At 38.0% G+C, this 24,173-nt stretch overlaps 1 protein-coding gene across 7 annotated transcripts in view; it reads left to right on the forward strand.

Moving 5' to 3' along the window:
• Positions 1 to 23,716, forward strand: part of EML4 (EMAP like 4) — a 153,756-nt gene extending 130,040 nt beyond the window's left edge. For all 7 annotated transcript variants that reach the window (XM_055539916.1, XM_055539919.1, XM_055539921.1 and 4 more), the window contains 6 exons: positions 8,155 to 8,243; positions 9,636 to 9,733; positions 16,235 to 16,322; positions 16,963 to 17,061; positions 19,890 to 20,020; positions 20,916 to 23,716. In XM_055539916.1, the coding sequence (XP_055395891.1) occupies positions 8,155 to 8,243; positions 9,636 to 9,733; positions 16,235 to 16,322; positions 16,963 to 17,061; positions 19,890 to 20,020; positions 20,916 to 21,389 (979 nt within the window). In that variant the 3' untranslated portion in view covers positions 21,390 to 23,716. The remainder of the gene's footprint in view (positions 1 to 8,154; positions 8,244 to 9,635; positions 9,734 to 16,234; positions 16,323 to 16,962; positions 17,062 to 19,889; positions 20,021 to 20,915) is intronic.
• Positions 23,717 to 24,173: the final 457 nt, after the last annotated feature.

Consider the following 24,173-nt stretch of genomic DNA (forward strand, 5'->3'; position numbering starts at 1 on the left):
GTTTGAGCTATAGCTTTTTCCCTTCTTGAATGCTGCACAGGTAAATAATAAAGGTATGTTTCTTGAAATTGTTATTAATTACTTATCTTTGCAGACCTTATATAGTACCTTTCCAAGACTATTAAGTAATATATATTTATTATCTGTATTTTTTAATTGTCCTTTTTATTGCCTCTGCTAGTAAGTAGCCCTCATCACAAATAGCTTATTTTTTAAAGAGGCAGAGGAAAAATTTAAAGTCAGTTTTCAAAAGTTAAACCCATTAAAAATGTGGCATGCTGATTTCTAATAAGGTGAAAGTATTATGAACACACATAAATATTTTTATGACTGTAACAAGTATTTCAAATCATCCAGTTTATTTCAGTACAGTCACTCAGTCGTGTCCAACTCTTTGTGTCCCCATGGACTGCAGCACGCAGGCTTCCCTGTCCATCACCAACTCTCAGAGCTTATTCAAAGTCATGTCCATCGAGTCAGTGATGCCATCCAACCATCTCATCCTCTGTCATCCCCTTTTCCTCCCGCCTTCAATCTTTGCCAGGATCAGGGTCTTTTCTAATGAGTCAGTTCTTCCTATCAGGTGGCCAAAGTATTGGAGCATCAGCTTCAGCATCAGTCCTTCCAATGAATATTCAGGACTGATTTCCTTTAGGATGGACTGGTTGGATCTCCTTGCAGTCCAAGAGATGGACTCTCAAGAGTCTTTTCCAACACCACTGTTCAAAAGTATCAATTCTTCGGCACTCAGCTTTCTTTATAGTCCAACTCTCACATCCATACATGACTACTGGAAAAACCATAGCTTTGACTAGATGGTTTATTTAATTCCACTTTACTTAATTCTAACTAAATTTATCCATTTAGAGGTTTTTGTTTTTTTTTTAATCAAGTTTTCCCCTTTGGCTGTTAGATACAAACCTAATACCTCTGGAAAATCAAAACATTTTCAAAATCCTCATTTATAGTGCTCAGAATCATGGAAGAACAGGTCTTTAAGGTAAAGATAAACTTTGAAATGTGGGTATGTAATTAGAGATGTTATTTGAGTCGTTCTGAAATAGTGGAGTTTTAGAATTAGGCTGCTTGGGAGCGTAATTGGTGATAACTTACAAATATAGATGGCTTTCCTATCTCAGATTTCCTCAAAATACATGTCAGTAATAGATTGTTGCTTGGACTAAACAGGCATATGGCAGGCCACTTTGTAGAATCTGAAGGAAATTTATTTTCTGTTTTACAAAAAATGTATATCTTGAGCATATAAGAATCTCCTAAACTATAGTGGTGAACTGGTTTTCAGGAAACCACAAAAGAGTTTACTTCAGATTTATTTTGGGGGCAGCTGAACAGATATTACAAATGCTAATATCAATGAAACAGGAATAAGAGCTACGATTTTTTCACAGTCTGATGACACACCTTGTACTAAATTATTTTCATATTTGACTTTAAATTTTAACAAGAATACAGCAAATGTTCATTACTATCTTCTTTGCACAAACAGGAAACCCAAGACCCAAGTCACATGAGTCACTTGAGCTTGAGCTGGGATTTAACTCAGGTTCTATATGATTCAAGTTCTATATGGTTTTAAAGCTTGTCTCTTTCCAGGACTCCACCAGTACTCTTTTGAGATGTGCTTATAGTGTTTGTAGTATTACTTAGAAATGTTACAAGGAAAGTTTATCTTTGAAGGTTGAATCACTGTCTGACATAGTGTTTTAAAAGCATTTACTGTGTATAATAAGGAGTTCAACACTGAGTGAAGTAGTAAGTGCTAGAAGGACTTGTATCATTAAGACTCAACCCCTTATTGGATGCATGTACATACAGAGCCCCAGTTTTTCATGACAAGCAGATCTGATGAAACTTACTGAAGTTACTTGCTAACATTTAGTATAACTGTGAAGTCATCATTAACAAATTTAAAAGGAAAAGTTACTTAATGTAAGTGACTTAGCTAAGCCAGTTGTTTCGTCTTGGAATTGTGAGTAGGAAAAACCTTATGAATGAGAGTGATATAACTCAAAAGTGCTGTCAGTTAATTCCTTCTAGTGTAGAGTTGGGGATTATTTAAAATCTAGAGGAGATTTTATACTGTAGTTATCATTATTCATTTTCCTGCCTTTGATTCTTAGAGAACTTTTCTTATTTATTATTATTTTTTTTGCATGGGTCTGTGAACACCTGACTCTATTGTCTAAAACAATATTCCACCATGTAACCATTCAGATTATTATCACTGACCCTAAGCCTGCAAAAAATCACACTGAGGGCAAGAATTTTTTTTTTTAAGTTGAATACAGCACGTTATCCAAATTGTTCATGATCCAGAAAAGGTGACTCGCAACATGTTTAAAGATGTGTTCATGTCTGTATCTAGAAATCTACTTGTAATCAAGAAGTAACCACAAGTATGAATAAATTATCACAATGATAAATAAAATTTATCATTTTAAAAGATTATATTATGAATACAATTTCTAAGGGAAAAAATGAAATGCATGGCCCTACATGGACATACAGCTTCCATAACATTGCTATTCCTTATATGTTAATAGTAAAGAGTCTTTTTAACAGCTTTATTGAGATATCATTCATATACCTTAAAATTCACCCTTTTAAAGTATACAGTGCAGTAGTTTTCAAGAAGTTCACAGTATTGTGGAACTTTCATCACAAGCTACTTGCAGAACATTTTCATTAACCCTGAAAGAAGGTACGCGATAGCAGTCATTCCTCATTACCCCCACCCACTTCCAGCCCTGAGTAACTGGTCTACCTTCTATTTCTATAGGTTTGCCTATTCTGGACATTTCATATAAATACAATCATATAATTGTGATTTGTGACTAGTTTCTTTCACGTAACATGTTTTGAAGGTTCATGCATGTTGTACAGCATGTATCAGCATTTCATTCCCTTTAGTCACCAAACATCCCATTGTATGGCTGTACCTCAAATAACCATTTGAATTAATATTTCCGTTTTATGACTGCTGTGAATAGTGCTGCTGTAAGCAGTCATACACAAGCTTTCGTGTGGACAAATGTTTTCTCTTCTCTTGGGTATACACCAAGGAGTAGAGTGAACTATGTTTAAAGCATTTTAAGGAGCTTCCAAATTGTTTTCCACAACAGCTATACCATTTTACAATTCTGCCAATAAAATATAAGGGTTCCAACTTCTCTACATCCTTGCCAACAGTTGTCATTGCCTGTGTGTTGATTATAGCTGTCCTAATGGCTGTGAAGTGCTTTTTCATTGTTTTAATTTGTGTTTCTCTGATGGCTAATGATGTTGAGTATCTTTTTCATGTGTTTATTAGTTATTTATGTATAGACTCTTTAGAGATATGTTTGTTCATGTCCTGTGCCTATCTTTGAATTGATTTGTCTTTTTATTTTTATTTGTAAGGGCTCTTTATATATTCTGGATATAGTACCTCATCAGATGTATGACTTGCAAGTATTTTCTGTCATTCCAGTGCTGTCTTTTCACTTTCTTTCTTTCTTTCTTTTTCTAATATTTATTTGCCTGTGTTGGGTCTTAGTTGTGGCACCCAGGACCTTTCATTACAGCGAGTGGTCTCCCTAGTTGTTGGCATGGTATGCAGGCTTAGTTGCCCCACAGCATGTGAGATCTTATTTCCCCAACCAGGGCTCAAAAACAGGTCCCCTGCATTGCAAGGCGGAGTCTTAACCACTGAACTTCTAGTGGAAGTCCCTCTTTTAACTTTCCTAATGGTAAAGTTTATTGCATTAAAGTTTAAAATTTTCATATTGTCCCATTTATCTGTTCTTTCTCTTGGTCTTAAACATTTACTACAACATTTTCTTCTAAGAATTTTATAGTTTTAGCTCTTACCTTGAGATCTTGATTTATTTTGAGTTAATCTTTGTATAGATATCCAACCTCATTCTTTGCATGTGGATATCCAGTGTTGCAGCACTGTTTTGTTTTGTTTTGTTTAGCACTGTTTCTTGAAAAGACTTTTCTTCCTGCAATGAAGACTTGAAACCCTTGTTGAAAATCAGTTGACCGTAACTGGGTTTCAGTCTGGATTCTCACTTATATTTCATTGATCTCTATGTTCATATTATGCAATACTGGTCTTGATTATTATAGCTTTGCATTATGTTTTGAATTGAGAAATGTGAGTCCTCCAACTTTGTTCTTTTTCAGGGTGGTTTTAGCTATTGAGGATTCCTTGAACTCTATGCGAATTTTAAGATCAGCTTGTCAGTTTCTGCAAAGAAGCCTTGATAAGGATTGTTTTCTTCTTTATAGATCAATTTGAATATGTCACTGTTTTAACAATATTAAGGCTTCCAATTTATGAACAGGTGTTTTTCCATTTATTTAGGTCTTCAGTTTTCTTCAAAGATGTTTTTAGGGTACAAATTTGTACATTTGTTAAATTGTACCAAAGTGTTTCATTTTCTTGATGCCATTTTGAATGAAATTGTTTTCTCAATTTCATTTTTAGAATATTCATTGCTGGTATATATAAATACAACTGCTTTTTGCATATTGATCTTGTATTACTTGAATAAACAAGCAGTAATACTTGAAGATCAACAGAGAAATTACTGTGAACCTGAGTGGTCAGAGAGCACCTCCCAAAGGAAGTGGAGCTGGTCCTGCCTTGTAGGAGTTCTGAGATCTTAAGAAGGCAGTGAAGAGTTAGGAGCTCATATCAGGCAGGGGAAGTGGATTGAGCCAACACAAGAAACTATGAGCTAACTGAAATAGAACATTCCTTAAAGGCCTCTTGATAGTTAAACAGTGGAATCCAAACTTCTTAGCCTGGCCTTTAAAGCCCATTAAAAATCTTTCCTTCACCATTCCAGCCAGAGTGGTTAAGTTGTTATCCTTCAGATACACCTCAACCCTTTCTGTCCTTTCTTACCTATATTGCTCTCCACCTAATTCTTATCACATTTGATACGATGAAATCCTAAACTACCCCCACATCCTCAGTGATTACTCCCTGCTCTGCAACTTCATGATCATAAAAGCAGTTGGAAAAAAGTTACAAACCTGCCACGCAGAGGATACACTTTATATGATGATGAATAATTTTTAATGCATTTTATGAACAGATATAGATTCATTTTGAGACTTTAACATGTGATACTTTCCAGCTCTGAAATCTTATGATTCTCCTTTTGCCACTAAAGAAATCAATGTATGTTTTTTTTTTTAAGTCATCAAATTATGGTGGTAGTGTGTGTGGTTATTTGACTCACAATCAGATTAGTTTAAATATATGGCCAAAGATTTCCCACCTCTGATGCTGAGCAGTTCCATTTAGAAAGATCCGTTAGGCCACATAGAGCCCCATAATGATTCTTTGAAGCAGAAGCTTGGTTCCAGTGTATATACTCTAGATTAGAATGAGAGTCCAATTCAGCACAGTGAAAACTTAAATTATTTATTTGTAGAAAATTTCCTTTACTTCTCCATACTCTCGTTAAGGATAGAGGTCCTGAGCTAGAAAGTCTTTTCTGAAGGTAGAATGTAAATTCATGCACTGAAAAGGGTGGGAGCCTTAAAATTATTGCTGTATAGTTTTCACAACAAAGTTATTTTAATTATTACTGAAAATTACTCGCCACAAGTGAAAGAATTAATCTCTGATAGCTTCCCACGTAGCTCAGCTGGTAAAGAATCTGCCTGCAGTGCAGAAGATCCCAGTTTGATTACTGGGTCTGGAAGTTCCCCTGGAGAAAGGCATAGCAACCCACTCTAGTATTCTTGCCTGGAGAATACTCATGGACTGAGGAGCCTGACGGGCTACAGTCCAGGGGGTTGCAAAGAGTCAGATATAACTGAGCGACTAGGCACGCACGTGTGCACTTAAAGAAATAGAAAAAGTAAGCAGAGGACTTTCTGAGGTTTTGTTTTGTTTTGTTTTGTTTTGTTTTATTGTTGTTTGTTTCTTTTTTGAGAGCTACTATCTCTCACCAGTAAATAACTCAGTTTTAGGTTCTACATATTGTATACCAACAGACATTCTGGAGGTTTTTTTATTACTTTTTTTTTTTTTTTTTTTTTTCCTATGTGGGATCATAGTTCCCTGACCAGGAATCAGACCCATCCCCGCCCTGCAGTGGAAGTAGAGTCCTAACCACTGGACCACCAGGAAATTCCCTTTTAAAAAAAAAAAAAAATTACTTTTAAAGAGAGTTTTTAGAGCAGTAAAATTGTTTTCTGTTTTCCTAGGAAGATTGAACTGGAAACAGTATCAGTCAAGGCTTCTTCAAAATAAAAATTGGTAATTTTAAATGCCTAAGTATAGTGAAGTGTTTACGTCAACTCATTACAAACTTAAAGCCCACAGAGCAGTGTTGTGTCTCATTGTTCTTCAGGCATGTCTGTTCACTCTTAAGTTGGAATATTTTGTTCCCTTACTCTGAAAAGGAATTATAATTTGTTCCTTCACTTGGCATCAGCTTTGGCATTTCTTGGCTAAAGAGTAGTTTCATGGTGGCAGCCATAAAAATTGATGAATGAATTACACTCTCAGAAGAAACCTGTAATCTCTGCGTACTGTCCAATTGCAGTAAAGTATGTTCCTTATGCACCTTTGAAGTAAAAATGATCAAACCATGAGCCCAGGGCTTCAAAGTGCCAGTTTCCTGCTGATTGGCTTTTCATAAACTTGGATATTTACAAATAGAAGCTATTTCTCTTACCTGAGTAAAAGGCAGAATTATTAGTTTAGTACCTAGAAATTTCAACCCATAACTCACAAGTTATTTGAAGGAATAGTGGTCTCTTTTCAGATACTTATTATAATGCTTCAAGATTAAAAGGAACTGTCATTATGACTCCTGCTATTGAATTTAGTGGAACTTTTCCCATCTGAGTAATTAAGAACAAAACTTGCTGCTCATTTGTCCCATTCAGTTCCATGAAATTAAGATAGTGATTTTATTTTTCTAATTTTGTCCCATTCTTCCCACTCCAACCATTTCTTCCTGCACTGCATTTCAGTTACATAATTCTTACTAAAACAGCATCTGTCATGTTTGAGACATTTTATATTTGTTCATTTGTCCATTCTGTAAATATTTATTTAGTGCCTGATCTGAGCCAGGCAGTCTCAACTCTGAGCTCCTCCAACTAACTGTGCCTGCTGTCTAACCTGCTCCTGTCCTCTGTCTGTCCTTTAGTTGTCCTTCCTTAGTTCCCAGCCTTTGCTTTGTACCCCGTATCTCACCCTGCTCTTAGAAGAGGGTCTGATGAGAGTCACTTAGTATGTAGTTGGATATAAATCATTGTTTTACCTATCAAGAGGCCTTTTACATTTTGACTTTTCCTATAAATGTGATTGAAAAACTGCTTTTCAGAGAACTTAAGCGGTTGCCTATGCTGGTGTTGGGGTTATTGGAGAGGTACAGTGCCCCCTGCTGGTCCCTTTGAAATCTCACCAAATGAATGGCGTGCCTTTCCCTCCCGCCGTCACACTCTCCATGCTGCTTCTGCCTCCATGGCAGTGCAGCTGTCACTCCTCCTGCATGAACTGCCTGTAATTCACCCTCAAGGTGCAGCTCAACCCACATTCTACTGATACATCCTCCCTAAAGGTTTTTCTATGCCTGTTCATTTTTATGCTGTTCAATTTCTGTGCTATTCATTTTCCTTGAGTTCCTCCTACTATACGTAGTCACCGTCGATGAGATTAGCACTTAATTGTGCTTTGTTTTATTTTTTTAATATAAATTTGTTTTAATTGGACGCTAATTACTTTACAATATTGTATTGGTTTTGCCATACATCAACATGAATCCTGTGCTTTGTTTTAATTAGCTCATTTCCTTTTCCCTGGCTCTAGTGTAATTTTCAAAAACACTGATCATCTTGTCATTTTCTATTTGGACAGTGCCTCTCAAAGAGACACCCTTGGTATTCAGTGAATACCTAAATAGAAATGCGAACATGCCTAGGCCCATACATATAAGTATATTGCATCTAGTAACATTTTGCAAAATGAATTCATCCTTCACTAGAAAAGGGTAACATGTCCAGCTTTAGGGCATTATTTAAAATTTCTTTTTAAAAGGAGAAAAAAGTCAGCAACCATTTTTTTTTTCTATAAATGCTAATGTCTGAGGAAATTTTTGATTTTTTACTTCTTAACAGGTGGTTTGTTCTGGATGCAGAAACCAGAGATCTAGTTTCTATCCACACAGACGGAAATGAGCAGCTCTCGGTGATGCGATACTCAATAGGTAGGCAGATTTACTCCCACTCCCGGGGGCATTTATTTACGGCTTTTCTCAGTAATTGCATATTTTCACGTCCAATAATGCTGACTACTTTTTTCTCTGCTCTCTAAAGTTGCTAAGTATTGAATATGTTACCCCAACAGTAGGTTTAATTCTACTGTAAGAAACTGCAAAAGATCTGCTAAAGTTAAACAGTATTCTAAATCATCAAGCAAACATAAATTTAGAACAAACTGTTAAAACTGCATTTGCAGTTGAAAGCAGAATACAGAGCAATCAAATACCTTTTTTTTTTTGAACTACACCTACTTAGAATTTTGAATAGGTATTAGGCTGAATGTTAATAAATTTAGCAATCTTTTCTTTGTATATAAGAGGATATAAAACAAATTATAATAATATTCAAAGAATACAAATTTTATAGGCCCTTCATGTTCTTTAAAAAATCTCTCTAGTTTGCTTTTCACTGTTTACATAGGAATGATGGGTTTGTTAATTAGATAAAATACCCAGCAACTCGTTACAAGAATGTGATCAATTCATTTAGCTACTTTGAATAATTCTTTTCTATTTTATTCAGAATATTTATTAAGTTTCCAAGACCTTTTTCCCTGTATTAATATGGTTTTAATCCACACAGTTCAAGTGACATTTTCTTATATTCGGAAATATATTCCAGTAGTTGTTGGATCAGTGTGAAATCGAAATGATCTTTTTGATGGCTTCTAAGTCATTTCAAAGGAAGCTGAGAATGCTCTTCTCTCTGTTGAACAAGGAAGGAAAAGTGTTTGCTTTGAGGTGTAAGCTTGGCAAGAGTTATTCTGAAGAAGAAAAGGTTACCTTTTCTGTTTTAGTTTGGCTTTTTTCAGTGCTATAATAGCAAATAACTGCTCAAATGTAGCATTTAAAACCCCAAGATCAAATGAACTTTATTGACCGTCTGTTATGTGATTACAGTGGAGGAGACGATAGAAGAGAACACGGTCCCTTCCCAAGAGAGCCTACCCCATAACTGGAGAGATCACATGTCCTCAGTTGAAATGAACAGTTGTACACTCAGCTTGCTATATGAATCCTGTATACTTAAACGTATAAAACCAGGTTAAGCTCCTTGGGCCTAGTCTGTAGCTAACTAGAAGGAGGTGAAGCTAAGGTCCGAGTCCAAGGCCCATGGAGCATTTCCCAGAAGGGATTGTGCACTTGACTAGATGACCATTTGGTTTCAAGTATGTTTAGTGATGGAAGAAGTCATTCATTAAATACCAAATAATAATTAATTTGATGAGATTTAACAACATTTGTAAAATGTCATTTGGTATCAGTCCAGTAAAGTGATGGTAAATAAACCTGTCAGTGTATTTCTCTGTTCCACATTTTTTTCCTGTTGCATTCTAGATGGCACCCTCCTGGCTGTAGGATCTCATGACAACTTCATTTACCTCTATGCAGTCTCAGAAAATGGAAGAAAGTATAGCAGACATGGAAAGTGCACTGTAAGTAGTGAAGGGAAATAAATTGACCTATAAAATTGTTGGAAAATTTCACTTCGTAAAAAGAGTTAAATGTTTGCATTGATGTATCACCTTTAAACTTAGCAGATTGAAACTTCGGTCTCTATCTTTGAAAATTGACATTACCTGACAGCAGAATTTTGCAGTGCCCTTGAAGTTCTAGAAAGATTTCTTCTTTGATGAAAGTTTAATACTTGTCTCTCTCTGCTAGTTTTAATGCAGTTTCTGATATCAAAGCTATATCCTTAGGAAATTCTTAGAAAATAATGCTTCTTTAAGATGAAGTGAGTCAGGAATGGAAGGGTATCTCTCAGGTTTTAAGCTCAGTGTCCCATGATCCTACCCATCCTCGACACTGCAGTTTCATTTTCATGTGACCTCTGTAGCACTAAACAGAACATAATTTATATGAAGAATAGAAGCACACTTTCTTTAGTTTATTGCATTTCTGATTGATTAGTTTTATCATTGTAAGATGAAATTTAGGTTCAGTTACAGACATACTGAGTATGTGTCTCATCGCAGGCAGTTTGCTAACTCTGGAAGCGTTCCAGGCACTGGGAACACGCCTGAGATTTGTTCATTGTCCTCTAAAAGTACATATTCAAACTGAGGACAGAACGAAAAAGGCAGGAGATATAGCATAGTGGTTATGGGGATAAACTTTGGATTAAACTACCTGGATTTTAACTCTCATTTCACTACTCAAGTGTGACCTTGGGCAAGTTATTTAAAACCTTCTACTTCAGTTTTCTCATTTATAAAGTGAATTTAGTAGTGCTTTCTACTTCACTGGATTGAAACAAGGCATATAAATACTTGTAATAGTGTTTGGCAAATAAATGTACTCAATATATGTTAACTATGGTTTTTATAGAAAATGAGGTGGTTTGGTATCATGTTAGCAATCAATTTAGGATTAGCAAATTACTTGATGAGTTAGTAGGACAGATTCTTCAACAGTCTTTACCACAGAAGAGTTTTAGGGTAATGAATAAAAGAACGAGTTTTTAAAAGCAAATACATAAGTAAAACCCAGGCCATTTACTATTCAGAGAAGAGACTTACTGCCTTTTTTGGTTTATTTTCTTTTTTCTTGAGGAGGGAGCATATTTTGTACCATGTGCCAAAACCAGGCAATAAACTGATCTATAAGCAATCTTGTAATTTTATAATTTACCCAAAATATTTTTATTGACTTTGACAAAAATTATGAATCGGTATCCATTAATTTATTTAAATTACATCTTTTAATCAATTTATTATCTTAATAATTGGGATATGGAATAGTAGAGTAATAGTGTATCATTGTATATAGCATGATCAAATGTTCCACTGAAAGGGATTTGCAGATTACTTAAGTTTACCCTACCGGGCACCAGAATTTTCTTAATTATTTTTTACCCCAGCCTGTTTTTAAAAGTCCATGTCTTAATAAGTAGAGTATTATCAAATATAATGTAATCTTGTGGAATCATAAAATTATACAGTAGAACGTTAGCTCAGACCTCATTTTACAGACCAAGAGCCTGAGTTTCAGTCTTCAGAGAAGGTAAGTGGCTTGTCCTGATCGCATCTTGACATAGTGGCTGATCTGGGGCCTGAACCCTGTTCTCCTGACTCTTAGTAGAGCAGACTTCTCGAGGTACAAAAATGCCTCAGATCTGTTTATATGTGTGTTAGTGTGCTCTGCTCTTACAGCTCAGCACCTGATGCAGAAAGAACAGCGTGTGACCCTGGCAGTGAGATGACCTTGGAAGGGTTGAGAAGAGGCAGGTTTATCAATTGCATGACCCTGATTTAGCCTTCTCCAGTTAGACAGCTTGTATCTTTAGAGCATATGAAAGTATTATGTTGAAATATCTTTAAGAACTGTGGAATTTTATGATACTTTTTGAGGCTATAATGAAAGGCTCAACTACTCTGCTTTTCTAATTATCTTCTGTTCTGTGCTTTGCTTCCAGCTCTCACTTCTCCTTGCTGTCTGCTTCCACCAGCTGGTCTTATAACCTCATGTCTGCTTTTATCTGTTGTCTGCTATGATATAGGACAGAGAAAAGGTTGGGCTAATGCTGCCTGGCCACTTTCTAGGTTGCAACTTTAGGCAAGTTAATTTCTGAATCTTAATTCTTAAAATTGGAGATTATAATAGTTCCTACTTTTATAGGATTACTGTAAAGGTTTTAAATGTGGCAACTGGACCTACTCTCGAAGTTCCAAACACAAATGCTGTTTTCTATTTTGTTTCCAGTATTTCCTGTTGTTACTAGTTAACATTTAAGTGACCCTATAGCTTCAGAAACATACTGGGCTTAGAACTTTAGGAAGTGTCCCTCTACTAAATTATAAGCAAGCAGCTGAAACTGTCCCTGAGTGCCAACTTAGTAGCTTTCTGTTTGACTCAAATTCCTGCATGCCTTTTAACACCGCTACTCCAAGATTTGAGCCCAGGAGAGAGAGTGTGTATTCAAGTTGCAGTGATGTACTAAAAAAAGCATTACAAATAGGTAAGAATTGCTGGTAAATGTTTCTTTTTTGGTCAGGATTCTGGTAAATGAAAATATATATACAAAGAGAAGAGTAAAAGACTTTTAAACTGTCTACCTGGAAATCACCAAGAAAATTACCCATAACACTAATGCTGTATATATTTCAATATTACTGTAACAGGAATTCTATTGTAATCATTTGTGGCTTAAACAAATGGGGGTTATGTTCTCATTTAAAAGAAGTCACCAGGGACTCAGGATTCTTCTTTCTATTCCCATCATCCTCAGTATGGTGCTGCTGGAATTCCAGTCATCATGTCCTGGTTCCAGGAAGAATCAGAGCAAGGGGAAAAAAGACATTCTTTCTCCTAAGTCAGTTCTAAAGTTTCCCTAGTAGCCCCACGCAGTGACTTCTGCCACCCATAACTGCAGAAGAGGTTAGCAAATACAGGGTTTTAGCTGGGCACTGAAAAGGAGAGATAGTGGAATGAATAAATATACTTTACATATCTACCCTCTGAAGATTGAGTTAGAAAGGCTGATCCTCTGGAAATTCACTTTCTCTCAAACCAGCAAAGCACATCAAAAATGTAATGGGGAAAAAAATCCTAATTGCAATAATAACAAAAACTGTAGATGCTTTGAGAATAGACTTAGCAAGAAAAGCACAGGAAGCTATGTGAAACATGGCTGAAATACAAACTAAGAACTGAAAAATAGACATAACGTATTTCTGGAAGAAAAGACTTGACAAATACTGTTCTCTACAAATTAGTCTCTAAATTTGATGCGCTCTTCCTTAAATTTTCATGATATTTATGAGCTTGATAAAATGGTTCTAAAGTTCATCTGAGATTTTCCACATTATAAAACTATCACAGTTGGCTGAGAATAGGTAGATAGACTGATGGAACAGAGAAGGGAGTCCAAAAACAGATCTCCGTTTATATGGAAATTTACTAGATAATACAAGAGGTATTTCAAATCAGTAGAGAAACAGTGGGCACGGCTACCAGCCACAACTTTATGACATTAACTACAGTTCAGTTCCTTGGGAGCACTGGCCACATTTTGAGTACTCAGGAGCCTCAGGTGCTGGCTGCTGCTGCATTGGACTGCACAGATACACACGTTCCCATCACTGCAAGAAGAAAGGTCCGTTGGATGTCACTGCCCTAGATAGTGAGGGGACACCTGCTAAGTTGCTTCAGTCGTGTCTTGACCCTTTGCGACCCTGTGGACTGTAGCCTGCCAAGTTCCTCTGTCTGTGGAATTGTCCAGGCAAGAATACTGGAGTGGGTTGCCTCCAGGGGATCTTCCCCACCCAGGGGAACCTGTGTCTCTTATGTCTCCTGAATTGGTAGGAAAGTTCTTTACCACCAGTCAGGATCTGTTAAATAATAGAAAATTGATTCTTTGGGGAGTGTCATTGGGCTCGCTGAGAATCAGATCCCTCAACACTTGGCACCTGTTGAAAAACTGCCACGAGCTTTTCGAATATCCAAACCAAGAAAGCCCCCTGTTACAAATCTGCTTCATTGTCAGACTTGCCGTGGCACCCTACCCCCCAGCATCCACCTGGACACCTACTTAGGAAAAATTTAGTGCCCTATGAACTCAAGGCCTTGGTACTTTTTTGAAAACTCGTCAGGTGATATTAATCTACAGCCAGGGTTGCAAAGCACTGATGCAGGTGATGACATTCTGTGTGATTAACAAACGATTTAGCTGAAATATTTCAGACTTTTCCAGAGTGTATTCTCAGGCACCATCGCTTGCGGTGGTTACTGTGGTTACACCATCAGCTGCTGAAAGGCACTAATGAACATAGCAGCTTAGAGGACTCGTGTTTCTCTTCTGGGAGGCATACTTATTTGCTCCCAACCATGTCTTGCCTATGGGGGGACATTTGAGGGGGTCTTCCCCCAATGTATGTATGCATGTATCTTTAATGGCCTGTGAATTAGATGAGACAAGGACACTCTGAAGTGGAATCTGGGAAGGCAGCATCATAGATTCCTAGCTGAAAGTCGCATCTCATCTTTGCTTCTTTATTGGACTCCATATCAGGGGAAAAAAAATACTTTGTTTTCTAGTATGAATTGATAGCTTTCTAAATTTGGGGGCTTTTCCTACTAAAGTTCTTTCTGAAAATACTTGATACTTAGATTTTTTTTACCATCTAAATACATCGTGTCCAACACAGATGTGAATTAAATGAATGTTATTATCCATACAGTGCTTTTGATTCTTTTCTAAGTAATACTATTAAAGTCTCTTCAGAGAGATTCAAACAGTATTTTTAAGCACTGTGTTAGGAGGAATGCTTCCTGGAGGACAGTACTTTGCCGTGATTAGTTAAATCCTTCATTCACATAGTGCCAGTGTTCTTATCTTAGAAGCTTGGCTTCTCTGGATGCCAGCCAGGCACCAGATTGATGAACCCTGTGAAAAAGATCTGTGTGACCCCGTCCTCCTGGGCCATATTCAGAAAATATCCACAAACCGTATATATCTTACTGGCATTGATTTCTTGTAAAGTTGGGAGGTCTTCCCACATGCCTAGCAAGTAATTCCTAACCTGTTTGCTGACATACCACCTAACCTCCAGTGACTTCAGGAAGCTTCATGGTTCTCAAATTCACGTAAATTCATTTAGATGTATAAATTTGGGTATTTTCCATGCAGCACTGTGGTGGATTATAGTGCCAGGGAGGTTTTAAGACATGTCACTGAACTGCTGAAGGCTCCTGGAATAATTAAAATACTTTGTGTAAGTCATTAAAAAGTATTTTGAATTTATTAACTTTTTTAAAAAAATTTCTTTTCGGCTGTGCTGGGTCTTCGTTGCTGCACGGGCTTTCTTCTAATTGTGGCTGCCGGCTGCTGTTCTTTGTTGCAGTGCTCGGGCTTCTCGCTGCAGTGGCTTCTCTTGTGGATGGAGCACAGGGTCTAGGCCTCGTAGGCTTCAGTAATTGCGATTCCCGGGTTCTAGAGCACAGGCTCAGTAGTTGCGGCACATGGGTTTAGTTGCTCCGAGGCATGTGGGTCTTCCAAGATCAGGGATCGAACCCATGACTCCTGCATTGCCAGGTGGATTCTTTACCACTGTGCCACCAGGGGAGCCCCTGAATTTATTAACTTTAAAAATAAAAACCATGTGAGCAGAAAGCTAGTAATGCAAAAAGTACAATCAAAATTATTAATAAGTGTTTTAATACAGAGCATAGGAGATAAGTGATTTTGAGTCTCTGTTGGCTTTAGTGTAAACTGTAAGACCTGTGTGATTTATCTGCAGTAGTTTATTGAAAATCATCAAATGCTTACATGTGAAGCCAGCGTAATATGGCACTTCAGTAATTTTTTTATTTGAATTCCCAGTGTTAGTAAAACCTAAGCAGAAAAAGATCTGTCTTTTTGTATAGTCAGATGATTAATTATTGGATCTAGTTGATCAGAGGGAGTGTGCTATTGGGGAACTTTTTCCCCAGCATCTTCTTTGGAGATAGGGGTTTTTTTAGATCTCCACATGCCATGGGTACTCAAGAAACAGACCAGGAAAATTGTACTCTTCTTGTATACAACCTGGAACCAAGATTTCATTCTCAAAAATGAAGTCACTCTAATTAGGGCCACTAGTGACTTGAAATAAGGCCCGAGGTTGTAGTGTCTGTTTCAGCGCCTTCCGAGACTGTCTTCCCTGGTGTAGCACCGGTAGTGCTCGGGGATGGCATCCAGGTGGAGGCACCAGCAGGATACTCCCAGGTTGCGAGTGCTTACCCTTCCCACTGTGGTCAGTTCTCTTCAGTCCCACAGTTCTGGCTCCCAACCAAAGACCTGTTCCAAACCATAAGCCTCATTTAGTTCCAGAGGCCGTGATACTGCTCTACTCCAGGAACTCCCAGTGAATGGCTACCGAGAAGACAGTCTTGATTAACTGTTTGACTACTTATCATTCATTCAGAACTCTAATGATTGATGTGTTACTTTCTAGGGACATTCCAGCTATATCACACACCTTGACTGGTCCCCAGATAACAAGTATATAATGTCTAACTCGGGAGACTATGAGATCCTGTACTGTAAGTATGAATGCTCACATACAGCTGAGGTGTGTCTGTCGGGGTCGTAAAGAGCGGGCTCCATGAAGTCTGAAATGTGCAACGCTGCACAGTGGCCCCTCTAACCTGACAAAGCACATGCTACTCGAAGCTGGCCAAGGACTGAGAATCTCAAAGAAAGTAATCAGTTCATTCAAATGTCATGAGAATTACTCAGGGAGACTGATCCCTGGTCTGGATGGTTCTGTATTTAACAGCTCTTCCTGGAGACAGGAAGGAGTATAATGGATGGGCATTTATGCTTTTTAAAGAAAAAAGAATAACTTTGGTGGGAAAGTTTACAGTTCTGTGTCTACGTGCATGTTCATTGCATTCAACTCTCTGCAACCCCATGAACTGTAGCCTGCCAGGCTCCTCTGTTCCTGGAGTTTTCCAGGCAAGAATACTGGAGTGGTTTGCCATTTCCTACTCCAGGGGATCTTACTGACCCAGGGATCTAAAACCATGGTAAACACTTTCTTTTCCTTTCAGCTGTGTCTTAATATGTTTGAGTGTATGGATTATAAATACAAGTAAACATGGCTAGTTTGAATCAAGATGCATTTTCAAATCCATTTGTACACAAGCACTATGAATATACTTCCTGTTTCTAAATTTAAAGGGGACATTGAACATGGCTGCAAACTAATGAGGAATCGATCAGAATGTAAGGACATCAATTGGACGACATACACCTGTGTGCTAGGCTTCCAAGTCTTTGGTAAGGACGTTGCACTTGATGGGAAAAGTCGGTCTTGTGCGGTTTTTATGTGTAATACTTACATTTCTAAATGAAAGATAGTCTGCATGTATTCTTTTATTTCTTACTGAAGTACAGTTGAATTGCAATGTTAATTTCGGCTGTCTAGCAGAGTGACTCAGTTATTCATACACGTACATTCTCTTTCATATTCTTTTCCACTGTGGTTTGTTCCAGGATATTAGTAGAGTTCCCCACGCTGCACAGTAGGGCCTTGTTGTTTATCCATTCTGTACGCGCCAGTTTGCATCGGCTAACCCCATGCTGCCAGTCCCGCCCTCTCACACCCCGTCCCCTTGGCAACCACGACTGTTTTGTGTGTCTCTGATTCTGTTTCATAGATAGGTTCAATTTGTCATATTTTAGATTCCACATATAAGGTATCATAATAGTGTATGTCTCTCTCTGACTTCCTTCATTTAGTACATGTGTTCTTTCGTGTTAACTGCTATTAATGTCCAATTCAGAGATGTTAAATACGTTAGGACTGAACCAATACAAGGTTTGTTCTCTACAGAATCCATTGGTCCCTAGTAAATATAAGACAATTAAAAAGGAAAGGCATTTACATAATATTATAGATTGCCTTTCACGTTTTTTCCTCCAGGTGAAAATTGAAGCTTTCAAATTAGTAAAAAGCATTTTCAAAATAACAGCTTAATCATCACATACCATATACCACGTGTACAATTTGGTTATTTCAGCATATTCACCAGATTGTGCAGCCATCATCACTGTTGAATTTTAGACCATTTTCATCACCCAGAAAGAAATTCTCTGCCCATGAGCACTCACTCCCCTACCTCACCCTTCCACAACCTCCCAGCAACCACTGATCTCCTTTTTTTAATGATTCTCATACTCAGGACAGTTCATATAAATGGAATCATACAATATGTGATTCATAAAACTGGCTTTTTCCTTCAGCACAAGGTGCTCGGGGTTCGTGTGGTAGTGTGCATCAGTACTTCGCTGTGGCTGAACACCCCCGTGTGCAGCTGTGCCACACTTTATCTCCAGTTGAGGGACGCTTAGGTTGATTATAAATAATGCTGGCATGAACAGTAACATACAAGCTGTAGTGTAGACGTGTTTTCAGTCTCTTGGGTGTATACCTACGAGTGGATTTGCAGGGTCGGATGGTAATTCTGTGTTAACCTTTTGAGGAACTGCTGGACTGCTTTCCACAGTGGCCGCACCATTTTCACTCCTGCCAGCAGCGCACCAGGGTTCTTTCTCTGCATGGCTGTCAGGAGCTGGTTGTTCCTTTGCATGTGGGTGTCCAGCTTTCCCACTACCATTGGCTGACATATGAAGGCATTCTCAGTGGATGTTATTTAAAGATAAAACGTGGAGATCATTCCTAATACAATATTTTGAACATTTCTAGAAATCTGTCCTTTGACAATTTTCTCAGTCTTTGCAAGACTGTAGGATTCCTTCTGAGAAAGTTAGGATTAAAAAGAGATGGTATCCTCTGTAATTAGAATACTTTATATGGATATGGCACCAGTACCTAAAGCAGTACCCAAAATAGGAGGGTTTTTTCCCTTATCAGTGTATCTCTGCCTTCTGAGAGCTGGACTCTCTCCACCCTGGTGGTAGATCTGAATGTTTCTTTATGCAGTGTGCATTAGAAAAAATAATCCATTATAGGTACTTGTTCTAAACTAACTGCTATAGAGATGTAGAAGCCAACTAAGTAATCTTGGAAGAAATTAAAATAATCCTGACTAGTCCGTAAACAAATTCATTATTCTGGGTGAAGCTGAAGCAGTGGCCAATAGGTAGTAACTTACCTAGTTATTTTAATGAAACAATATTTAATTTACTTATTAAGAGATGTCAATTACCAATTAACATATTGACTAGAGACATATTAATATATCTTTTGTTACTCAAATGTTATTGACCAGAGATGTTTCAGTATTCACTTACCTAACAAATCATTGGCCACAGGCATTAGTTTCTGCAAAAATTACCTGGTCAATAATGTGTTAAGTGTTTTGTCTTTACCAAAATTAACCCCCCTCCAAAAAAAAACTGTTCTCTAGAGCAGTATTGAACTAGAGGAGGCCAGCTTCTCAACTCTTACATATTATTTTTAGTCTAGTAGGGATTTGTGCTAATCATGTTGAACATCACCAGGGCCTCAGGATGATTCAGAACAGTTAAATTTGCTGTGTCGACTTTTGGACGTAAATAATAGTTCCAGGAAAATTCTGTGGATAGCGTGATAGACTAGTGGATTATGACCTATGCATTTCCATTAAGAAAGAAAAAGTTTTGTTTTTTTGTTTGTTTGTTTGTTTGTTTTTTAAGTGCCTGCCTGAAAAGGAGCAGTGAAAAAGTATGTAAATTTTCAACTGCCCAGAGTCCACTTTGCAGAATTAGTGCCCACGTTGTTTCTGCACTCTGGTACAGAAGTAACTAAGAATTTCCCCTCCAGCTAGAAACTTTGAGGAGATTATTGTCCAGTTGAGACAAGCTATATTTATTAGCCCCACCTGCTGGTTACTAGTGAGTACTTTGAGTCTTAAAGTCTTAAATTTTCAATCTTGAGTTTATTTCAGTTTAATTATTATTAGTTAGATTTCAGAAAAAATTTCATTTGAATGAAGTATTGAGGCACTAAGAATCTATAAGGGAAATTTAGCAGCTAAGAGTCTGAACACAGATGAAAATTAATAAGTTTCTAAAATAAACATATGTAGCGTGGCACTTGTATTTTTCAGACTAATTTTTCTAACACTGCACCCCCCGCCCCCCGCCATGTTTCCATATCAAAGGTGTCTGGCCAGAAGGATCTGATGGGACAGATATCAATGCGCTGGTACGATCCCACAACAGAAAGGTGATCGCTGTTGCTGATGACTTTTGCAAAGTCCATCTGTTTCAGTATCCCTGCTCCAAAGCAAAGGTAAAACCAACGTAATAAAGACTAGTGTTATATTTAGGGCCCTTTGTTTGGGGGATAATGTTGTGTCGATGGTGGGAAAGTATTTGTAGGGCTGCTAATTACGCTCCATAATGCTAGAGTGCACAGGGAGCGCGAACAGGGCCATCTGTGGGCGTCCATGCAGGCAGCGCTCGTCCTCTCCCTCATTATGGTGAAAGAGAAGACACTTGATGACATGTCACTCGTTTGTGTTTTTTTTTCATTTTTATATCTTAGCAGTTTTATATTTCTTCTAAACATATTAAAATATTTTATTTTTGATACACGATCAACATTATAAGACTCCTAAACCATCTATAATCCTACCAACCTAGTAAATGCTCCCCTTGCCATCTCAGTAGAATAGTCACTAAACTCTTAACAAGTATACCAACCTGACATCCAGAAGAGACGCTTTTGAAACACAGTCTAAAAGTACAACTGTCCAGTTACTTTGTTTCCCACATGCTCTGCTGCTGCTAAGTCGCTTCAGTCATGTCCGACTCTGTGTGACCCCATAGGCAGCAGCCCACCAGGCTCCTCTGTCCCCGGGATTCTCCAGGCAAGAACACTGGAGTGGGTTGCCATTTCCTTCTCCAATGCATGAAAGTGAAAAGTGAAAGTCGCTCAGTTGTGTCTGACTGTGTGACCCCATAGATCACAGCCCACCAGGCTTCTCCGTCCATGGGATTCTCCAGGCACACATAAATAGGTATTTAAAGGAAATTGCTGCTAGCTTTATTCTTCAGTCAATGATTTGTGGTTTTTTAGCTTGTTTCACAAGCTGAATTGACCTTCCTAACCTAGTCTCCCCCATTACTGTAAGTAGGCATGTAGGGAATGAATTTAATTTTGCTGTCTGATTTATTTCCCGTAGGCTCCCAGTCACAAGTACAGTGCCCACAGCAGCCATGTCACCAATGTCAGTTTTACTCATAATGACAGTCACCTGATTTCAACTGGTGGAAAAGACATGAGCATCATTCAATGGAAACTTGTGGAAAAGTTACCTTTGCCTCAAAATGAGACTCTAGCGGATCCTACACTCACCAAAGCCCCTCCCTCTTCCATCGAGAGTGTGGTGCAGTCTGATACCCCCACTCCGCCTCCTTCCCAGCCCTTAAACGAGACAGCTGAAGAAGAAAGTCGGATAAGCAGTTCTCCCACACTTCTGGAGAACAGCTTGGAACAGACCATGGAGCCCAGCGAAGACCACAGTGAGGAGCAGAGTGAGGGGGGCAGCGAAGACCTCGGTGAGCCTGTTTATGAAGAGCTAGCCAGTGAGCTAAGTGAGGAGCAGAGCAAAGCCACCCTTCCCGGGGACCAGCAAGACCCCTCATCCCTGTCCTAACACCAGGACTTCAGTGCGATTCACTTTTTCCTTCAACTGCATGTGGTCTTGTGATAGCAGAGTTCAGATAACATGCCGAGAAGTGATGAAGAATCACTATTGATGGAGTTTTGGTTTCCACGTAATCTGTTTTCAACAATCTCATCTTCTGTCTCTTAAATGCAGTCAACCTAAAGGTTCGGTTTGACGTGTGTTGAAAATTAACCAAACTTAATAGTAGGAAAAGACTGAAACATTGATTATGTCTCAGAAATTACTGTGTATGTGAGTAGTATGATGTAAATACTGGAAACAAAAACAGCAGTTGTATAGATTTAAAAATAAACCCCTCGTTATCTGAACAGGTTTTCTTCAGGAACAGCCAGAGGCATCACAAACACTGTCACTCATCTGTTCATCTACTGGCTCAGACTGTTCTTTTTTTTTTTCCTGATGCTGAAAATCAGAAAAACAAAAACCAAAAAAAACTCTCACTGAGACCCTCCCACCCCAGATAGCTAGTGGAAATTTTTTAGTTAACGAAAACTTCAGTATCGCTCTGAGCAGTGGTATGGCCTTCCTGAATAATAACACCGTTTTCTCATGCTGCCAGCAGACGTCCAGACGTGCTTGTTAGTCTACTATGTAGGTGCTGCCTTTTCTAAGTCAGACTGAGGAACAGTCCCTGAATTTCCTGTGTGCAGATCTATTTTATCTTAGAATTAAGAAAGCAGTGGTTTGTTAAAGAGCTTGTAATGTATATTAAACCATTGATGCTCAGAAATAATGGATTCCGCCAAGGATCCCTTTACTGGCCTAAACATTTTCAAGTGAATGGAAGAAAAAAAACCACATGCCTATAAAACGAAACTTGGCTAATTTTAGCTTAGCCTTCATCATAATTTGTTCCCTCAATAACAGAAATATTAATACAGTAAGTTTAAATGATTAAATTGGTGCTTGAAATTCATTGGTTTAGTTGTAATTTTTATACAGATTGAGGGATAAAATAACAAATTGCAAATTCTTTTTTACAGAAGTGTGACAATAGTCACAGTGATTTTTTATAAATTGCATACTTAATAGACTTCCTATATATATGGTGATTTTATCTGGTGGAGTTGCTTTACGCCTTGCAGTTCTGAGTGACTATCCTCTGCTACTGGGGGCAGTGCATGTATTTTTATGCAGTGGATAGTTTTGGTTTTTTGTTGTTTTTTTTTTTAAGTTTTGTCAGACGATTGTTTTTCTTAAGTATGTGTTTCCTATTTTCAAAATAATTACTGACAAATATGCATTTCCTATATATTTGTTTATACTTTGATTATAAAAAGACTTATTTTTTAACTTGCTGCATTGTTTTGATATCTTTTTGTTGTTGTTAGATCATGTTTAGAAACTTCAGATGAGTTCAGAAGTCTTAAGTATGCAAGTGTTTACGTGATTGTGCCATTCCAAAGTGCTTCAGAACTGTCATTCCCTTCTATCTTCTCAGGAGTAATACAAGTCAGGTATTTCATCATCTGGTAACATACAGACTCCCGTGAACGCCCAAGGACACTCACCACATTTGTATTCAGATGCTGTATGTAAGGGTGTGGGTATGTGTGAAGGGGTGAGTGAGTGTAGACACTTCCTCTGTGTGTCTCTCTATATAAGAAGATATGTGCCACATTGAAAATACTCAGTGTGTATCTCTGTGTATAGATATATGTTGTGTATATCTCTTTCCTTTTGTTTACAACTGTTCAGGAAAAAAACCTCAAAGCGGTTCTCTTCACAAGAGAGACTCCAAGCAACCCATCATTTTTCAGTATGTTTATACATAATTATCAGAGGGCAGCAGCAGTATCAGGCATATATTTTTGCCTATTAGCTGTGGTGATTGAATCATCAGGTCAGCATGTGCTAGACCCTGCAAAATAATAGGAGATGAAAAAGTAATTCTAGAAGAAGAAAAAAGCATTTTGTAAAGTACCTGGGGGATACCGCTCTCCATGATAAGCAGGGAGTGTATCTGGGGATATCAGTCACCTTTGGGGTTGCTGTGTACAATGAAATTTATATTCGTGATATTTGTGATATCTTGGGTGGTAGTTTCAAAAAGACACTACTAATACGCAGAAAGCGTTCCAGCTCTCTATTGCTGGCAACTACTGTTTAACAGTCAATTAAATCTGTGATTATGGTTGGAAGTGGGTGGGATTATGAAACTGTAGATGTTTTTAGAAAAACTTGTGAATGAAAATGAATCCAAGTGTTTTATGTGAAGATGTTGAGCCATTTCTATCATGCATTCCTGTCTTATGACAGAAAAATTTGAAGATTAAAAAATAAAATAATCAGAATGTTTCATTTGTCTCTCTAAATGTGTCTTGAGTCTCTCTTCCTTTATGCTGCCAGTTTCATCCAGTTATCAGGAGACACAACAGACAGTTCAGAAGGACACATTTATCAGTTGACCACCGCCGCTATGGATACAGCCATTCTGGTGGGGACAGACTCCATCTCATAAAGCTAGAGGAAATTACTTGTGATTTACGCTTCCATTTAATAGGCAATAGCTTCGTTTTAATTTATTTCATGTCTGCACTCACTCAGATGTTTACACTGATCCTAGCTACCTGCCTCCCCCGTGTCCGCCTGCGGGAAGCCCTTGAACTCAGCATCGCACTTTCTCCGTCTCTCCTGGGTTGCTTAGTGGCACGTCCTCTGCACACTGCAACCATAAAGTAGCTGCTGCACATTTTTCTTTACGAAGAATTAAGTATTCCATACATTTCCCAGTTTTACAGTCATGGAAAT

The sequence above is a fragment of the Bubalus kerabau genome, chromosome 11 (genome assembly GCF_029407905.1).
Source record: "Bubalus kerabau isolate K-KA32 ecotype Philippines breed swamp buffalo chromosome 11, PCC_UOA_SB_1v2, whole genome shotgun sequence".
Classification (NCBI taxonomy): domain Eukaryota; kingdom Metazoa; phylum Chordata; class Mammalia; order Artiodactyla; family Bovidae; genus Bubalus; species Bubalus kerabau.